Raw genomic sequence first — 20,893 nt, 5'->3', positions numbered from 1 at the left:
GTCAATTTCCCATGTGCCCATCTAAGACCCACAATATACTGTCCTCCTATGTTTTTCAGTCCCATGTTTTACAATTGCAATCTTGTAAAATAACTATGACTACTTCGAAAAAGTGGTCAAACAATTCTCAACGACTACAAGGCATTTTCGAAAAGCTTTGAGCCATAGGAAAATTAAAAAGATCTTAGGCAAAAAAAATCAGCAAAAATTGCTTTTCACAATTAAAAGCGTAGACAAAACAATATTTCTAGATAGGTTAACAGGCAAACACTACAAAAGTAGGCACAGACGAGCGAATCATCACCTATTTAGAAACAGCTATGTAAACAGGCAAACATAACGAGAGTAACAAAACTCAAAACCATTGGCTAACACCCGATGTTCGATCCAAAAATAACAGAAAATTGGTGTCAAGCACCCTGGTTTTAACAAAAATAACAGTACTAAATCGACCAGACAAACATTGCCAGCACAGTTTAGTTGCTCGCGCAATAACAGGAATGACAATATTTAAAGTTCCAACTAGGTATCCCTCAAGAAAACACAGGATCAGCCAGACACCTCATTTCTTCTTGGCGGCAGCCTTGGTCACCTTGGCTCCAGTTGGGTCCTTCTTCTCCACGCTCTTGATGACTCCAACAGCCACCGTTTGCCTCATGTCCCGGACAGCAAAGCGACCAAGAGGAGGATACTCAGAGAAGGTCTCCACCACCATGGGCTTAGTGGGAACCATCTTCACCATACCAGCATCACCGTTCTTGAGGAATTTGGGCTCCTTCTCAAGCTCCTTGCCAGATCGCCTATCAATCTTGGTAACAAGCTCAGCAAACTTGACAGCAATGTGTGAGGTGTGGCAGTCCAGCACTGGGGCGTAGCCATTGCCAATCTGCCCAGGGTGGTTCATGATGATGACCTGGGAGGTGAAGCTAGCAGCCTCCTTGGCAGGGTCATCCTTGGAGTTGGAGGCCACATACCCACGCTTCAGATCCTTCACAGCAACATTCTTAACATTGAAGCCAACATTGTCACCAGGAAGGGCCTCCTGGAGAGCCTCGTGGTGCATCTCGACAGACTTAACCTCAGTTGTAAGGCCACTAGGACCAAAGGTAACAACCATACCAGGTTTGATGATACCAGTCTCAACACGCCCGACAGGAACAGTTCCAATACCACCAATCTTGTACACGTCCTGAAGGGGGAGACGCAGTGGCTTGTCTGAAGGCCTCTTTGGCTCATTGATCAAGTCCAGAGCCTCAAGCAGGGTTGGGCCCTTGTACCAGTCAAGGTTGGTGGACCTCTCAATCATGTTGTCACCTTCAAAACCAGAGATGGGAACAAAGTGGATTTTGTCTGGGTTGTATCCAACCTTCTTCAGGTAGGAAGAGACTTCCTTCACAATCTCATCATAACGGGCCTTCGAGTACTTGGGTGTGGTGGCGTCCATCTGTAACACAGCAAAACCCAAACAATATCATCAGCTGATTGATTACCTAAACAGCAAGCAAACAGTAAAAATACAAAAACATTTACTGGTCAACTACACTTGCTCAAGGAAGGATATTTGTTGGGGGGGCACCTGACGTATATAAAAAATACTGACCTCAACAGGTGCATGCCAACAAATCCTACTAATTGACAAAAGTAAAATAACGACTGCAATCATATGATGGCAGTTATGCAAACCCATATCATTTAATTACATAAGCATTGCAAGCATTCCAACAACTACAGAAAATTTCTAAATTAAGGTGGAATTGAAAAATTACATCACCTATTGAAGAAGTTATCCTGGAAAATCATATTAAATTATGCAAAGTAACGAAGATAAATTGCCATCATACATAAACATCTATAAAGCAGATGGCTTATTCAATCAAAGCAATCAGTGTTGCATTAATAATTGACAAAGTAAAGTAGCAAACTAAGTAACTAAAAATCCAGAAAAAATAATAAAAATATGTAAGAAGCAGATGACTTATTCGATGCAACAATCAATGTTTCATTTTATCAAAATTGTTATGCAACCAACATTAGAAAAAAAATGCAATCGTACATAAACATGTAGCAAGCAGATGGCTTATTCAATGTAAACTTATTATACAACTAACATTAACTATAATATCAGAACACAAATGCAGTATTCAACTTGAATGCAGTATAATTGAGTGCAGCCTAGACTATTGAAGCACATATTTACAGGCATCTCAGATCATAAACCAGACTAGATAGAAATTCCTGGAATTATACCTTGTTGCAGCAGCAAATCATCTGCTTGACTCCAAGTGTGAAAGCAAGGAGAGCATGCTCACGGGTCTGGCCATCCTTGGAGATACCAGCCTCAAAACCACCAGTGGTGGAGTCAATGATAAGAACAGCACAGTCAGCCTGGGAAGTACCAGTGATCATATTCTTGATGAAGTCACGGTGTCCAGGGGCATCAATGACAGTGCAGTAGTACTTGGTGGTCTCGAACTTCCACAGCGCAATATCAATTGTGATACCTCTCTCACGCTCAGCCTTAAGCTTGTCGAGCACCCAGGCGTACTTGAATGAACGCTTGTTCATTTCCGCAGCCTCCTTCTCGAACCTCTCGATCACACGCTTGTCAATACCGCCAAGCTTGTAGATCAGGTGGCCAGTGGTGGTCGACTTGCCAGAGTCGACATGGCCAATGACCACAATGTTGATGTGAGTCTTCTCCTTACCCATGGCTGAAGGGAACTGTTACCCTGCTGCTTACATCAAAATTAGCAGATAAAAACAGTTAGAAATCATCATCTAAAAATAGTTAGAAATAAACAAACATGGGAATAAACCAGTAATCAAACAATTTCAAGGATAGGAAAAATCCAAAGAGGAACTACCCCACCCACATAATACCACAGAAACTGGATCTAATGAACAACGCAACAGTGATAATCTATGGCTGAGAATCAGTTGCAAACTGCAATCAAGTTTATATACGGAGTACATACTAAAGGCAGATGAGGAGGCGGAAGCAAAACTTTGATTATTACTCAGCGCATGAATCGGCTCAGTTCATACACATAAAACAGAGTTGAAGTGCCTCAGCCACGTAATATCAAAGATCAGAATCGGGATCTAATCTAGAACAACGAAACGGTTATAATTTATGGCTCGACAAATCAATTGCAAACTGCACCCATGTTCATACATAGACACTAAATAAAGGTAGCGGAGACGGAAACAACACTTGATTAGAAATCCAGTGCATGAATCGGCTCAGCTCATCACACATAGACGACAAACTAGTAGATCTGGGCATCAAACGAACAAGCTCGGAGCGCATCAAACGAACAAGCTCAAAGCACAACGAAAAGAGAAGGAAGAGAAGCGCGCGCGAGCGGCAGAATACCTCGTCGGGCGGCAAGCAGTGTGGCGTGGTTACGGCTCGCCGCTGATCTGCGGATACGGTGGCGGAGCGTCGGCTTCTCCCGGTGTGCGGCGGCCGACTGCGTCTTAGGGTTTGGGAATCGGATGGAGCTAGGTTTTTATAAGCGGCCTAGGGTTAGGGCACGGTTGAATGGGCTATTCGGCCCAAAAATCACTTCATGGGCCACAATTGAACAAAAAAGTGCGTCCGACCTACAAATAGTACTCCGTGAGCTACACATTTTCTCAAAATAAAATAAAAATAAAAATAAAACTCCGTGTGGCCAACCACGCCACAAGAAGACCCGCCCCCTGCCTCGTGACCAACCACGTACGTACTCCGAAACATGAAGGTTAAATTCAAAAAAGTATTTTGGTCGCTGTTGGTGTAACTTTTATGCCAAGCAAACATTACACAAACATCAAAAGTTAAACACAAATAAAAATTGTATTCATTCTCCGGGTCTACTGTACATGTCAGTGGGGTATTTATAGGGCCCTGACCTTCATATTTTACACAAAATGACCATTTTACCCCTCACTCAAACAATTACAACCCTTCTCAACTACAAGGGCGAAGTGGTCTTTTTCTATATCTAAGTCTTCATTCTTCAATTTTGTCAACCAATCTTCTGGCGGGCTTTGTATTTTGGACTTAGTCGATTTTTGCTCCATCTTCTTTCTATCTTCAATTGTCAAGCGAAGCCAAATTCTTGTCTTCGCTTAGCCTTGCTTTAATCTTTCCTTCTTTGGTGAAGACAAAGTTTTCTGCAGCAAAGTTGATTTTTCCCGACGAAGTCAAAGTTACATCTTCGCCCTATTTTTCTCTTTGCAGGTAAACTTTGTTACAAAAATTATAATTCTGAGTCCAAAGTTTTAACTCTAAAGTTGGGGCTATTTTTCATGGCGAAGTTAAATTCCCAACGGTCGCTCAAAAAAATGAAGAATCCTCAACCTCAAGCGATGATGATGCCACCATTGCTCTCATGGTGAGGAGAACCACCAAGATGCTTAAGAAGCTCAACAAGAATGGTGTCAACTTCGACTCCAAAAGAAGTTCTTCACAAGTAGCAAGAGAAAGCCCATCTCCGAGATGGATTGCTACAATTGTGGTGAACTTGGTCATCTTGCCCATCAATGTCCTAAGCCTAAGAAGGATAAATACAAGAAAAAAACAAGGACAAAGATGACTCAAGTGACAATGAGAAGAATGAAAAGAAGCCTTTCAAGAAGAAGGGTGGAAAGAAGGAGTACCACAAGAAGAAGAATGGCAAGGCATACATTGTTAGTGATTGGCTCACTAATATTGAGAGCTCATGTGGTGACTCCTCCAATGATGCTAGTGATGATGAGAAGGTGGCCACAATTGCAATTGATGCTTCATGTCCACCACCATCGCCTTCATCCTCATCCTCTACACACCTATGCCTGATGGCTAAGGGTGATCAGAAGGTGAACTACAAGACCGGTGGATCACATTAGGTAATTGATAGTGGTTGCACCCAACATATGACCGGAGATCCCCAAATGTTCACCTCACTCAATGAAGATGTGAACAATCAAGAGAATATCACATTTGGTGACAATTCAAAAGGCAATGTCAAGGATTTGGGAAAGATGGCTATATCCAATGACAACTCTGTCACCAATGTGCTCTATGTTTCATCTCTAAGTTTTAACTTGCTTTCGGTTGGACAATTTTGTGATCTTGGTTTCCAATGCCTATTCATTGAGAAAGAAGCGATAGTGACCAAGGTGAATGACAATGAGATGGTATTCAAAGGCTTCCGCTACAACAATTTGTACATTGTTGATTTCTCCTCCAAAGATGCAAACATCAAGACATGTCTATTCATCAAGACTTCACTTGGTTGGCTATGGCATAGGAGGCTAGCTCGTGTTGGAATGGGCACACTCAAAAAGTTGTTGAAGAAGGAGTTGACAAGAGGCTTGAAAGATGTCAAGTTTGAGAAGGACAAGTTGTGTAGTGCATGTCAAGCCAGCAAGCAAGTGGCAAACACTCATCCAACCAAGATCTATCTCTCTACCTTAAGATTTCTTGAGCTATTGCACATGGATTTGTTTAGACCTACTACATATGCTAGTCTTAGTGAGAATAAATATTGCTTGGTAATAGTGGATGACTATTCTCAGTACACATGGACATTCTTCTTGTAAGACAAGGTTGAAGTTGCATCAATATTCAAGAAGTTTACAAATAAGGCACAAAATCAATTCGATGTCAAGATCAAGAAGATTAGGAGTGACAATGGCAAATAATTTGACAATACCAATATTGAAGACTATTGTGATGAAGTTGGAATCATATAGTTCTCCTCGACATACACACCATAACAAAATGGGGTTGTAGAAAGAAAGAACTGGACCTTGATAACCTTGGCAAGAGCTATGCTTGATGAGTACAACACTCCGGAGAAGATGTTAGCCGAGGCAATCAACACCGCATGCTATGCTTCAAACCGACTCTTTCTTCACAAGTTCCTAGAGAAGACACCATATGAATTGCTCAATGGGAAGAAGCCTGATGTCTCATTCTTTAGAGTGTTTGGGTGCAAGTGCTATATCTACAAGAAGCACCAACACTTGGGGAAGTTTCAAAGAAGATGAGACATTGGTTACTTGGTTGGCTATTCATCAAAGTCCAAGGCTTATAGAGTCTTTAACCATGCCAGAAACATGGTTGAAGAAACTTTTGATGTTGAATTTGATGAATCTAATGGCTCCCAAGGAGCAAGTGATAATCTTGGTGATGTAGATGGTGAACCATTGAGGGAAGTCTTGAAGAATATTCTGATGGAAGACATCAAGCCTAAGGAGGAGGATGGCAAGGTGCAAGTCATCGATGAGCCATCCTCCTCACATGTGCCATAAGATGATGACAAGGATGTGAGAGACGCTCATGAAGACTCACAAGTCACTCATGAACAAGCGGTGGCACAAGCACAAGATGTTGATGCTCCCTAACCGGCTCCTCAAGTGGTGCAAAGAAGATCATCACACCTTCTTCGAGATCACTCTCAAGATCTCATCATCGGGAGTCCATCATGTGGTGTTACTACACGTTCTAAACATGCTTTATTTATTGAACATCACACTTTTGTGTCTCTTGAAGAGGAACCCAAAACTATAGAGGAAACTCTTCGCGATGCGGATTGGATCATCACCATGCAAGAGGAGTTGAACAACTTCTCTCGTAATCAAGTATGGACCCTCAAAGAGCGACCTAAAGATGCAAGAGTAATAGGAGCAAAGTGGGTCTTCTGGAACACGAAAAATGATCAAGGCAAGGTGGTGCGCAACAAGGCAAGACTTGTGGTGAAAGGCTTTTCACAAGTGGAAGGTTTTGACTTTGGTAAAACCTTTGCACCGGTTGCAAGATTTGAAGCTATACGTATCTTTCTTGCATATGCTTCTAACCATAACATCAAACTATTTCAAATAGATGTGAAAAGTGCATTTCTAAATGGTTGTATTAATAAGCTTGTCTATGTTGAGCAACCCCCTAGTTTTGAAGATCCTAGGTACCCAAGCATGTGTACCGGTTGTCCAAGGTGCTCTATGGTCTCAAGCAAGCTCCTAGAGCATGGTATGAGAGGCTAAGTGACTTCCTCAAAAGGGCTTAAAGATCGGGAAGGTCGACATAACACTATTCATTAAGAAGATCAATGGAGAAATCTTCATTGGCCAAGTGTATGTTGATGACATCATATTTGGCTCAACAAATGAAGAATTTTGCAAGGAGTTCGGTGATTTGATGTCCAAGGAGTTCTAGATGACCATGATTGGCGAGCTATCCTTCTTCCTCGGGTTTCAAGTCAAGCAAATGAAGGAAGGGGTTTTCATCTCTCAAGAAAAGTACACTTAAGATCTTCTCAAGAGATTCAAGATGCAAGATTGCAAGCCAATCAAAACTCCCATGACATCAAATGGGCATCTGTGGGGGTATAAACCCCTATACCCTTACGGCTAGACTTCAGCCAGGAAGCTTGGCCCACTACGAGACGAGTTCAAGGCTTGATCCGACAGCCCGAGTTTCGCGCAAGGAAACAAGACGTGGAGATCAAGCAGGATTCTAGTCGGTTAGAATAGGAATTGATATCGAATTATCTATGGCAATTGTAACCGGCTAGGATTAGTTTCTAGATCTGTAACCCTGCCCTCCAGACTATATAAGGAGGGGCAAGGGACCCCCCTAGGACAGATTATCTCTCAACACAATCCAATACAACCAGACGCAGGACGTAGGTATTACGCCAACTCGGCGGCCGAACCTGGATAAAAAGCTTGTCCGTGTCTTGCGTCACCATCGAGTTCGTAGTTTGCGCACCGTCTACCGATAAACTACTACCGTGGGTATACCCCAAGGTAGACTGCCGACCAGCTTTCGTCGACAGTGGCGCGCCAGGTAGGGGGTGTGCGTACAACTTTTCCGGCGAACAAGATGGTCACGATCCCAGCTTCGGCGACCGTGCCCGAAGGCCTCACGTTCACCGTCGGCCAGATCACGTGGACGACGTGCAGCGGCGGTTTCGCGACCACGGTTCCGAAAGAGATCCAGATCCAATCTGAGATCACGCCGTCTCCGACCACACGCATGACGGCACCAAGCTCCCGACCACCGTTCCCGCTCTACAAGGGAAAGGAGATCGACTGCTCGGACCTCCTCCAAGCGCTCGATCGCGCTGACTCCAAGCTACTCGAAGTCTCCCAACTAATAGATGGAGTTCTACGCCAGCCCGACCAAGCCGCTCGAGCGGATTTTTCGAAATTCCGCCGGCCAACTCGTGTCGCTACACACGAACGGCTGGGAACGTCCCTGACGATAACCTCAACCCCCGCAGGACGATCCGTCGAGCTCAAAAAGGAAGACTATCCTTGCGGCCTGAACAACTCGGCCTCTGTTTACTCACAGCATGTCCAATCCGTTTTCAGCAAAGCGGGCTGGTCGCCGACAAGGAACAATCGTCACCACGTCAACATGGTGACCATCCGAGAGCTACGGGACGGCCAGGTGTCCAGCACCAACTCAAGCACCGGCTCCGTCCCCACCGAGGTTGTGAACACCGAAGACGAGGACTACGACCTGGATTTCCCTTCACACCCTCCGGGTTTCGACCGGTTCCCGATATTCCCCCCCCGGCGAGGGGATATTGTATTCAATATCAGCGCCGACGAACCGGTTGTTGACGGAGAAACAGACGACCAGAGGCAACTCCGCGAACAGCGTAACGCCGATCGCGCCCGACGGCGTGCGGACGAGCAACAACAGACGCCACCGGGTAACCTCAACGATGCCTTTGACATGGTCGGGGACCAGCCGGTCTACAAAACGCCAAGCGCCAACGTGGCTGTCGCCATGGCCAACCTGGATCGGCTTCCTGATACACCCGAATGCCAGGGAGTCCGGACCAGTATCCGAGCACACCTGATCGCCGCGATGGGACAGACAGCAACTCTGCTCAAGAGAGCCCAGGACGTCTCTTATACGGAAGCCGCCTCCGACCAGACTCATCGTAGCCGGGCCTCGCCCAGCGGGCGTCGCCGCAGCCGCTCCCCCGACAACCGTCGAGGGGACTCACGGCGCGACGATGGTGGTCGAGACGCCGATGGCCGCCGCCAGCAGAACCGCGTACGCGGCCAGGAAGAAGAAGATCAACACAGGGATCTCCGCCACAACATCCCTCCCAAAGATGCCCGGGACCGCATCAACAGGCGCGCCGCAGAGAGAGCAGTCCACGAAAACCTGCGCCGCATCGAGTACGATGCGACCCACGGTCCTCCGGGCCTAAGGCAGTTCTCCTCACACCTCCGCCAGGTCGTGTGGCCCAGAAATTTCAAGCTCGAAAAACTTAAAAAATACGACGGCAAGGAAAATCCAGAGAACTGGATCACCCTCTACGAAATCGCCTTCCGATCAGCGGCAGGAGATGAGCACGTCATGGCTAACTACTTCCCCGTAGTCCTCGACCAGGCTGGTCATCAGTGGCTTCTCGGCTTGCCCGAGGACTCCTTCGACTCTTGGGAAGAGCTACGACAGGCTTTCATTGACAACTTCATCGCCACGTGCGAGCAGCCCGGAAACAAGTATGACCTTGAAAGGATAAGAGACAGGAAGAATGAACCTCTGCGCGATTACATCCGACGATTCTCGGATATGCGTCTCAAAATCCCGAAGATTTCTCATGACGAGGCCATATCAGCCTTTATCAAGGGCTTACGTTTCCATGAAGCACTGAGGAACAAGCTGTTGCGTAAGCGTCCATCAACGGTAGCAGAGCTCCTCGCCACGGCTAAAAACTATGCCGACGCTGATGACGCAGAAAAACTAATCCGAGACGATGCGAGAGGCACCGACCAGCCCTCCCGGCGAGATGACGGTCGTGGCCGCTACGACAACAGAAATCACCGTCGCTCCGACAACCGCGATCACCGAGAGGGTTGGGATCGGCGGCGCGACAGCCGCGACGACTTCAGAGGAAAGCGCCCTCGCGAATACGACCACGAAGTAAACACGGTCAAACGTCCCAATGGACGACGGGACTACCAAGACGACTACAACAAAACGTTGAAGGGACCGTGCCAGCTACACCCAAAGTCTAACCATACCATGGAAGAGTGCCGCGTCCTCAAAAATATTTATACACGGCGGGCCGCTCAAGAAGACACCGCCAAGAAAAGTAACAAACGCGACGGGCACGACCACGAAGATGAGGATGAAGACCAAGACAGGGACCCCCGACACCAATACGTCAGCCCCACCGACGTGGTCCACTCCATTTTCGGGGGCAAGGTCTCCACTGAGTCCAAGCGAGAAAGAAAGCTGTTGAAGAGAGCCTGCCTCAACATAGACAGCACGGACGGGCTGATCGCAGATCCGAAATTTCCCGCCTGGTCCCACAGGGAGATCGCATTCAGCAGGAAGGACCAGTGGGCCGCTATCCCAGAGCCGGGTCGTTTCCCACTGATTCTTGATCCCTGCATCAATAGCATCAGATTCGAGCGCGTGCTCGTGGACGAGGGAAGCTCCATTGACATCCTCTTCCGCAACAGCCTGCCCGCCCTCAAGATATCACCGGCGCAACTAAAACCTTACGACGCCCAATTCTGGGGGGTCCTGCCAGGTCAAAGTTCGGTTCCCCTCGGACAGATAACATTGCCTGTCCAATTCGGCACACCCGATCACTTCCGGACGGAGTTCATCAACTTCGTAGTCGCGGACTTCGACGGGACCTACCACGCCATACTGGGCCGCCCATCTCTGACAAAGTTCATGGCAGTCCCGCACTACTCATACCTAGTGCTTAAGATGCCCACGGAGAAAGGTGTCCTGACCGTCAGAGGCAACGTCTACACTGCATACACCTGCGAAGAAGAAAGTTTCAAGATCACCGAGGCAATTGACCTCTCAATCCGCATGGCGGAAACAGCAAACCAAGCCGCACAGCTGCCCCCCGACCAGCTCCGATTACCTGAGCAGGAGACAGCCAGAAAGAATTCGAAATCCAAGGAGTACAAAGAAGTGCAGCTGGTCGAGGGCAACCCCGAGAAGACAGCCCTCATCGGGGCTAACCTGGATCCAAAATAGGAAGACGCGCTCGTCAGGTTTCTAAGGGACAACTTGAGCGTTTTCGCATGGAAACCCGCAGACATGCCCGGCGTCCCACGAAACCTGATCGAGCACTCCTTAAACGTCTCGAAGACCGCAAGACCAATCAAGCAAAAACTGCGACGGTTCGCTCGTGACAAAAAGGAGGCTATTAGGACAGAAATAACACGGCTTCTAGCAGCCGGATTCATAAAAGAGGTGTATCATCCCGATTGGCTCGCCAATCCGGTTCTTGTACGCAAAAAGAATAATGAATGGAGAATGTGCGTTGATTACACCGATCTCAACAAACACTGTCCTAAAGATCCTTTTGGTCTTCCTCGCATCGACGAGGTGGTCGACTCAACGGCCGGATGCGAACTCCTCTCCTTTCTAGATTGCTACTCTGGTTATCACCAGATCTCGTTAAAAGAAGAAGATCAGATCAAAACATCCTTCATCACACCTTTCGGCGCATACTGTTACACTACCATGTCTTTCGGACTTAAAAACGCCGGGGCCACTTATCAAAGGGCCATCCAGCAATGCCTCCACGACGAGATTCGCGACGACCTCGTCGAGGCCTATGTGGACGACGTGGTCGTAAAAACAAGGGATGCGAGCACCCTAATCGACAACTTAGACCGAACCTTCAAGGCTCTCAATAGGTACAAGTGGAAGCTCAACCCCAAGAAATGCATCTTCGACGTTCCTTCCGGTCTACTGCTCGGCAACGTCGTCAGTTGCGACGGCATACGACCAAACCCTTCAAAAGTCAAAGCCGTACTCGACATGCGACCACCGAAGAACGTCAAGGATATTCAGAAGCTAACCGGATGCATGGCCGCCCTCAGTCGTTTCATCTCAAGGCTGGGAGAAAAAGGCCTCCCCTTTTTCAAACTATTGAAAGCGTCAGAAAAATTCTCCTGGACAGAGGACGCCGACGCTGCGTTCACTCAGCTTAAGACCTTCCTCACTTCACCGCCTGTTCTCACAGCGCCTCAGCCCAATGAAGACCTGCTCCTTTACATTGCTGCAACCGACAGAGTTGTTTCCACGACAATAGTGGTCGAGCGAGATGAACTAGGTCACGTCTTCAAGGTCCAGAGGCCCGTTTACTTCATAAGCGAAGTTTTAAACGAATCCAAGGCCAGGTACCCACAAATACAGAAGCTTATATACGCCATCCTGATAACATCAAGAAAACTGAAGCACTACTTCGACGGCCATCGAGTCCTGGTAACAACCAGCTTTCCCCTCGGTGACATCCTGCGCAATAAAGACGCCAATGGCAGAATCGTGAAATGGGCAATGGAACTATGTCCATTTTCCCTGGAGTTTCAGAGTCGCACCACTGTCAAGTCCCAAGCCCTGGTCGATTTCATTGCCGAATGGACGGATCTCAACGAACCGTCCGTTCCCGATGTCTCAGACCACTGGTCAATGTTCTTTGATGGGTCCTTGAACATCAACGGTGCAGGCGCTGGGATATTGTTCGTATCACCAAACAAGGACAAACTCCGCTACGTCCTTCGGATCCTTTTTCCGGCGTCAAACAATGTCGCCGAATACGAAGCTTGCTTACATGGCGTACGACTAGCCGTTGAGCTGGGGGTTAAGCGCCTCTATGTCTACGGGGACTCCGCTTTGGTCATCAACCAGCTCAACAAGGAGTGGGACGCAACCCACGAGAAGATGGATCTCTACTGCAAAGAAATTCGCAAATGGGAAACTAACTTCTATGGCATAGAGTACATCCACGTGGTCCGGGATAAGAACCAAGCAGCAGATGCGTTGTCAAAGTTAGGCTCGTCTCGGGCCCAAATCCCGCGCGGTATTTTCGTCCAGGACATCCGTGAGCCGAGCGTAAGCTCCCCTCTGGTCGACAAGCAACCCACCGAGGCAATGCTCATAGATGACGCCACTCCGACAACCGGTGGGCGCGACTGGCGTATCCCGTTCATCAAATACATCTCAGACGGGACAGGTTTTCAGGACAAAACAGAGAACGAGCGTCTCATCCGACGATCAAAGAACTACATTCTGGTCGACGGAAAACTCATGCGGAAAAACGCAAGCTCCGAGGTACTGCTCAAGTGCATACCCCAAGACGATGGTATCAAGCTCTTGGAGGACATACACGCCAGATCCTGCGGCAATCACGCCGCATCTAGAACGCTGGTCGGTAAGGCTTTCCGAGCAGGTTTTTATTGGCCAACCGCGGTCAGCGACGCAGAAAAACTGGTTCGGCATTGCGAAGGATGTCAGTTTTTCGCTAAGAGGACCCACGTACCTGCCCATGAAATTCAAACCATCCCGTCGTCTTGGCCCTTTGCTTGCTGGGGGCTTGACATGATCGGACCATTTAAACCAGCTCCGGGCAACTTCAAGTTTGTTTTCGTGTTAATCGACAAGTTCTCCAAGTGGATTGAATACATGCCCCTGGTCAAGGCAACTTCCGAGAAGGCTGTGGAGTTCCTCAATCAAATCATACACAGATTCGGCGTCCCGAACAGCATAATCACCGACCTGGGCACTCAGTTTACTGGCACCACTTTTTGGGATTTCTGCGATGACAGAGGCATAGTCATAAAATATGTGTCAGTGGCACATCCACGTGCCAACGGTCAAGTCGAACGAGCTAACGGAATGATCGTCGACGCCCTAAAGAAAAGACTGTACACCGAGAACGACAGAGCACCCGGTCGATGGATGAAAGAATTGCCGGCAGTGGTCTGGGGCCTCCGAACTCAGACCAGTCGAAACACAGGGGTGTCTCCCTATTTCATGGTGTACGGCGCGGAGGCGGTTTTGCCGTCCGACATACACTTCGGATCTCCTAGAATCGAGCACTTCGACCAGGCGACCGCTGACAACGCCAGAGAACTCGAAATCAATTGCATGGAGGAAAAGCGTTTAGTTTCATGTCTCCAAACAGCAAAATATCTCGCGGCAGTCAGGCGATACTACAACAGGAACGTCAAGGACCGTTCCTTCGTGGTCGGTGATCTGGTGCTTCGATGGAAAACAAGCCAGGAGGGAATGCACAAGTTATCTACTCCCTGGGAAGGACCCTTCGTGGTGACCGAGGTCACACGACCTACGTCCTACAGATTGGCATACCCAGACGGAACACGAGTACCTAACTCTTGGCACATCGACAAACTGCGACGTTTCTATCCATAAAGTTTTAACGACTTTCTTTTGTAAGTATCTTATAATTTTTGACAATAAAATTCTCTGTACCTTGTCATACACAGCACTCGGCAAAACTCCTGCAATGGATGCTCTTGGCGACAACCAAGACAAATACGGTGACACGTCACTCAGATATTTTTACAGCGCTCAAAACAACACTCATGACAAAAAGAAAACTTTATTACAAACTTTACATACAAAGTTTACAATAAATACCCTGACGGGCAGATACTAGTCTATTCCTACAGACTACTTTATTGGCCTAGCTGCTCGGGCTGATCACCCGCCTGGCCCTGCTGCCCGGACGAAGGGGTCGGGGCCACCGGCGCCTGGCTGGTCGAGACCGCAGGCGTCGACCGCCCATCTCCAGCAAAGGACGCGCCCGACAACTCCCTGGCCGACCTATCTGAGCTCGGCTGGTCTGGAGGAGTGGCTGTTCCGCACAGGTTGATGTCGCCGATCACTGTCGATGACAAGTCCAGCAGACTACCCCGAAGTTCGTCCGCTTCCTGTGGGCCGACTTCCTTCGGGTACCCCTTCTCCAGCCTGCTCAAGTCGACCAGGGGGTAGTGGGCGCGTACCATGCTAAGGACGTGCGCGCCGGCAAACTCCCCGGCGTCCTTCACAAACTGCTGGAGCCAGTCCCACGCCCGTTGCGCCTTTTGGACCGGGGTCAACTGCGGCGCGCGGGGCTGGCTCTCCGGGAGCTCGGGACTGATCAGGTCCAGGACCGGGGACACTCCATTCCAGATCCTGCAACAGTTGACCTTCCAGGAGTCCCGGTCCTTGACCAGCTCATCCAGGTGTTTTTTGGTGTTCACCTTGAGCACTGCAAACAAAACGAAACGTTACTTTCGGCATACCAGACAAGCAAAGGGGCAGGTAGCAACCAACAAGGCGGCACCCATTACCAGCTAACTCCCGATCTTTTCGACTTAATTCCTCTTCCGCTCGCCGTCCGGACTCCTGTGCACTGGAGAGCTGTTGGCCGAGCTGCTCTTTCTCTTGTTGGAGGCTCGCCACCTCCTCCTCCAAGTCTGCGTGAATCCTAAACTGGTCAGCGAAGCAAACTATGCAAGTATGCGAAACTGCTCGGAGCGTGTGACTAACCTTCCTGCAGCCGGTACTGGTCGGCCAGGCGACGAGCGAGGTCGAGACGACGCTCCTTTTCGGTGCTCATCTCGACCACCTTCTCTCCGACCTCCGCCCGCAACCGGTCTACCTCCGCGGCAAGGGCCTTGTTCTCGGCCATGACGCCTTCTATCTGGTCAAAGCACCGTTTCCGGTACTTCGCCGTTTTCATAACGTCCTACAAAGCAAGCATATAACAATGCGCAAAAGACAAGGCAAAGGAATGCGCGGCAGCTCAAAACGCCGCTTACCTTGACTTCGTCGACAAGGCGCTTGGCCGCGCGCTCCACCCTGGCGGCCTCTTCGGACTCGGCAAGCTCCTCATGACCGATAAAGTGATCCCCGCGTTGGCGCCACACATACACGTGTTGGCGGCCATCACGGGGACGACCCTCGATCTCTTCTACCTCGTCGTCGGAGGCCACCCTGGTTTCCTCCTCCTGGGCTGCGTCACCCCCGGTGGTGGTCCCAGGCGTCACCGTCCCTGGGACCAGACCTGGGGAGCCCGCAGCCGGAGAGGTTCCTGCTCGGGGCGGCGGGGGGACTTCACTCCCCCCGGCAGGAGGAGCGGTCGGAGACCTTCCCTTCTCCGAGGAGTCAGTTGGGGGAGCCTCCCCAGCCCTGGTCGGGCTGCTTGTTGTAGTCGGCGCCGCGCTCGGGAGCTCCTCGGCGCTCCCAGGCGCGACTGCAGCAGTCGGCTGTTCTGTGGTCTGGGGGGCCGCATCCCCAGAACCGCGGGCAGGCTCGCCCGTTCCCTGGCCGGCAGTTTGGCCAGGGTCGACATCCGACGCCGCACTACAGGAACAAAAGTTAAAAAAAAAAAATCCAAAATACGTAAGTTGAACACTTACAGGTCCGACCGCCGATGGGTCGCGGTGAACCTCCTCCTCGCTCGGCCGGTCGGCGCCCGTGCCCCCACCTCGGCAACTTGCGGGGCAGCTGCGCCGCTGGCCACTCGATCAGTGGTGACCGGTGCAGCGTCTGGGTGGCCCCGAGGCCGTCGGACCAACGACGGCGCAGCCTCCTCGTCGTCGTCGTCGTCGACGACGATCCGCACGAGCCGACGACGCTTCGGCGCTTGGCTGCTCTCCGCCGGTAGGTCTGCCGGCAGCTCCGGCGTCGGCAGGGGATCCACCGGCAATGGCCTTTTCCCCGCCACCCTCTCCTCGGAGGTCGGGACGGGGCGGGCTCGGTCTTCCTCTGGCGGGACCTCTCCCACAGGATCTTCCATCCCCGGTGCCAGTGATACGAACACTATGCACCGGTCGACATCACCGACCTGCAAAAGTAACAGAGATGAGCCAACTACAGACGACATACGAATGATCAAACGGAGTCTGCTACATACCTTTGGTGCTGGTCGTCCTAACTTGAAGGCTTGCACCCGATCACTGCTACGGGTGAAGCCCCCATCCGCGAAGTTAAACAGCTCGTTCAGCAGCTGTTGAACCTCCGCCTTCTCCAGGATCTCCGACCGCATCCTGGTCGGGTCTGTGCTTCCGGCATACTCATACGCCGAGTGCACCCTCTTCTGGCAGGGCATCACTCGGCGGCAAATGAAGTTGCCGACCACGCTAAGCCCATCCAGGCGCGACCAGTCGATCAGCTTCATCAGATCCGCCACTTGACCGTCGAACTCTGGGCGGTCAGTCCAGCTCGCCCTCTTCTCGGGAACGTACCCCACGTCGCAGAACGTGGAGCTGCCCGGTTCCTCCCTGACGTAGAACCACTTCCTGTACCATTCGGTCAAGGAGGTGTTCCATGGGCAGTGCAGGTAGCGATTCTTCATCCCATCACGAAGGTTGAGGTATACTCCACCTGCAACCTTGGAGCCTCCAACTGCTCCCTTCTTCCTCAGACAGAAAAGGTACCGGAAAAGATCAAAGTGCGGCTCTATGCCAACATAGGCCTCGCACAGATGGATGAAAGTGGAAATAAGGAGAATCGAGTTCGGGTGCAGATTGCAAATCCCGATCTCATAGTACAAAAGAAGACCTTGAAGAAAGGGATGAACAGGAACACCAAAGCCTCTCTTGACGAAATCCTCAAAAGCGACGATCTCACCGGCGCGAGGGTCGGGGTAGCTCTCCCCTTCCGGCGCCCTCCAGCCGCCGAGCTCTGCGCCGTGCAGAAGCCCCATGTCGACGAGGTCGCCAAGAGACTTTGTGGTGCTGCGAGACTTTTTCCACTCCTTGGCCATCAACTCGGCCCTCTTCCTGGAATCGCTCTTCGCCATTAGAGGTGCGAATGTGAGCTGGAGCTAGGAAAATGCAGGAGATTGGAGAAGATGAGAGCGGAAGACTTGAAGGCAATGGCAGGAGAAGCGGTACAGGCGGTCCTATTAGGCCCTTATAAACCCGCGACCCCACCTCTCCCACTTCCTGTATTCTCGGGAAGTGGGCAGGCCATGCGGCGGACGCGGCGTTTCGGTTTACAATGATTATAGGCAATTAATGCGGCGGAGTTTTCGTACCAATTGATGGTTTCCTTTTCTCAAACCATGCAAAGAGCGGTTGTACAGTTGCCAGGTGCGGCTTTTTATGCATCCGTCTGACATATCGTCAGGAGACCCCGTCATGTCAACTTTAATGAGAAAGATTTTTTCAAAAGTAAGAAGACACATACGCCAGTGAGTAAGCAGTCCGGGGACTGCACCGACCACCGAGCACTCAACGCTCGGGGACTGGTCGCCCAGTCAACCAGCTCGGAATTTCAAAGACTGCACCGACCACCGAGCACTCGACGCTCGGGGACTGGTCGCCCAGTCAACCAGCTCGGAATTTCAAAGACTGCACCGACCACCGAGCACTCGACGCTCGGGGACTGGTCGCCCAGTCAACCAGCTCGGAACTTCAAGGACTGCACCGACCACCGAGCACTCAACGCTCGGGGACTGGTCGCCCAGTCCATCAGCTCGGAACCTCAAGGACTGCACCGACCACCGAGCACTCGACGCACGGGGACGGGTCGCTCAGTCTATCAGCTCAAAGCTTTAAAGCATGCACCGACCACCGAGCACTCGACGCTCGGGGACTGGTCGTGTAGTATAGAAACATATAATTCCAGGCAGCGCACTAAGTGCCTGGGGACTGGTCGATTGGTCTTTTCGATTGCAGATGAGCATGACATGCTCGGGGACTGTTAAATTCAATTTTTTAGACCTTGCTACAAGGCTCATACTTCGCCTTCCAGCAAGCTCGGGGACTACATCGGTACGATGCATCTAGCGATGCATCTCAGTCTCAAAACTACTTTGGGGAATTTTCTCTTGACCCTGGCACCACGTGCCTACGTCACCTACTACCAGGCTCGGGGACTAAGTGGGCACACTTCACCTGGCGGTGAATTTGCTTGCCTTTTTTGGATGCTGCAGCCTTTCAAGAAGGGCAAAGTGGGCACACTTCACCAGGAAAGAAATTTTTTTAGAGCACCATGCATTCTTCGAACAACCTGCTTCTTCGATGACAACGTTGATCAATGAACCGTTTGGGCGATTTCCTCGCTCATTGAAGACGACAGGCCACGCTGATCGAAGAAGCTCAAGACGGCGTGTTGCATCACAATACATGGCGCTCGGGGACTAGCTGTGGGGGTATAAACCCCTATACCCTTACGGCTAGACTTCAGCCAGGAAGCTTGGCCCACTACGAGACGAGTTCAAGGCTTGATCCGACAGCCCGAGTTTCGCGCAAGGAAACAAGACGTGGAGATCAAGCAGGATTCTAGTCGGTTAGAATAGGAATTGATATCGAATTATCTATGGCAATTGTAACCGGCTAGGATTAGTTTCTAGATCTGTAACCCTGCCCTCCAGACTATATAAGGAGGGGCAAGGGACCCCCCTAGGACAGATTATCTCTCAACACAATCCAATACAACCAGACGCAGGACGTAGGTATTACGCCAACTCGGCGGCCGAACCTGGATAAAAAGCTTGTCCGTGTCTTGCGTCACCATCGAGTTCGTAGTTTGCGCACCGTCTACCGATAAACTACTACCGTGGGTATACCCCAAGGTAGACTGCCGACCAGCTTTCGTCGACAGCATCTCGATATAGATGAGGGAGGTAACACGATTGACAAAACTCTCTATCGTTCTATGATAGATAGTTTACTTTACCTCACCGCAACTAGGCCCGATATCATGTTTAGTATGTGTATGTGTGCTAGATTTTAAGCTATGCCTATGGAATCTCACTTGATTGTGGTTAAGAGAATTCTTACGTATCTAAAATACACATCCTACCTAGGCTTGTGGTGTCCCAAAGGTGCAATAATCCAACTTGTAGGCTATTCTGACTCGGATTATATCGGGTGCCGCATTGATAGAAAGAGCACATCTAGAGGGTGCCACTTCTTAGGGAGATCACTAGTATCTTGGATGTCAAAGAAACAAAATAGTGTTGCTTTATCAACGGCCAAAGCGGAATACATTGCCACCGGTGCTTGTTGTGCACAAATTCTTTATATGAAACAAACTTTACTAGACTATAGAGTAGTTTTAGACAAAGTACCTTTGTTGTGTGACAATGAAAGTGCTGTAAAACTTGCAAACAACCCGGTTCAACACACCCGCACTAAACACATAGACATCTGTCATCACTTCCTTAGAGATCATGTTGCCAAGGGTGACATATCACTAGAGAATGTGGGGACAGATGATCAATTGGTGGATATCTTTACAAAACCACTAGATGAAGCTAGGTTTTGTATGTTGTGAAATGAACTCAATGTGCTTGATCTCTCTAACTTCATTAAAAATGAGTTTGTGTGTTGTCCTTGTACATAGCATTTGTATCATATGTCATGCTTTACTAAAAATCCAAAAAGGATGCATGTAGGGCTTGTCTAACATGGTTAAGATAACCACCCATAAAGCGTGTCAAAAAGCTTAACCTTGAATCAAACTTGACAAGCATTAGTTTACTTTCAAGTATTGCATTGCATTGCATTGCATAGCATATGCATGGTTTTTGCTTTGTCATTTCTTTTCGATTAAGCATTGAGCATCTGTTGTGTTCGTCCATTGATATGGGGAGCATTCTACGCTCATCTTGGTTAAGTCCCCTAGCCAATGGCCACATGATGTCTCATCGGTGTTTTCTCTCGCCTATTTTCTTAAAAACTACATAGCCTATGACAAATTACTTGTGAAAATTTGGGAGTTTGAGAGAGAACACTCATAACAGTTCCAATTGGTGTTTATTTGGCTCTTCTTTGAGTTGGAACTTGGTTGAGTGAAGGTGCCGCGAAGTCTCGTTGAAAATTTGAAGTCGGTGATGCACCGGACGCAGCATCGGACACGCTCTGTGCGTTTGGTGAGTGTTACTTGCTGGGGTGTACACACTAGACCCATGCATAGTAATGTGAGTGAGTTCAGTGATGTGCTTCCGGTGTGCCTCTATAGAAGCGCCCGCGACATCGGACACAGGAGAGCGTCTGGTGGACCGTGTCCGGTGACCTTGCGCGAAAAACCTCCTCCCTACGTACAAGTCCGGTGCTCACTTAAGCATGTCTGGTGTGTCTGCGAGGGTTGATATAAGTTCAGATAAAACCAACCATTGGG

General features: G+C 49.6%; 1 protein-coding gene across 3 annotated transcripts in view; it reads right to left on the bottom strand.

The window, feature by feature from the left end:
- The window catches only part of LOC110430918 (elongation factor 1-alpha), a 65,139-nt gene continuing 44,537 nt past the window's right edge, over window positions 292–20,893 (bottom strand). Inside the window, exons 1-3 of one of the 3 annotated variants that reach the window (XM_021449140.1) lie at window positions 3,377–3,517; window positions 2,248–2,732; window positions 292–1,444 (exon numbers count right to left, since the gene is read on the bottom strand). In XM_021449140.1, the coding sequence (XP_021304815.1) occupies window positions 563–1,444; window positions 2,248–2,709 (1,344 nt within the window). In that variant the 5' untranslated portion in view covers window positions 2,710–2,732; window positions 3,377–3,517 and the 3' untranslated portion in view covers window positions 292–562. Of the gene's footprint in view, window positions 1,445–2,247; window positions 2,733–3,376; window positions 3,518–20,893 lie in introns of those variants that run through there. The other 2 variants (XM_021449141.1, XM_021449142.1) reach the window with 2 other exon arrangements.

The sequence above is a fragment of the Sorghum bicolor genome, chromosome 10 (genome assembly GCF_000003195.3).
Source record: "Sorghum bicolor cultivar BTx623 chromosome 10, Sorghum_bicolor_NCBIv3, whole genome shotgun sequence".
NCBI classification, from domain to species: Eukaryota; Viridiplantae; Streptophyta; class Magnoliopsida; order Poales; family Poaceae; genus Sorghum; species Sorghum bicolor.
The sequence above is the reverse complement of the archived record's forward strand: the minus strand, read 5'-3'. Positions and strand labels throughout refer to the sequence as shown.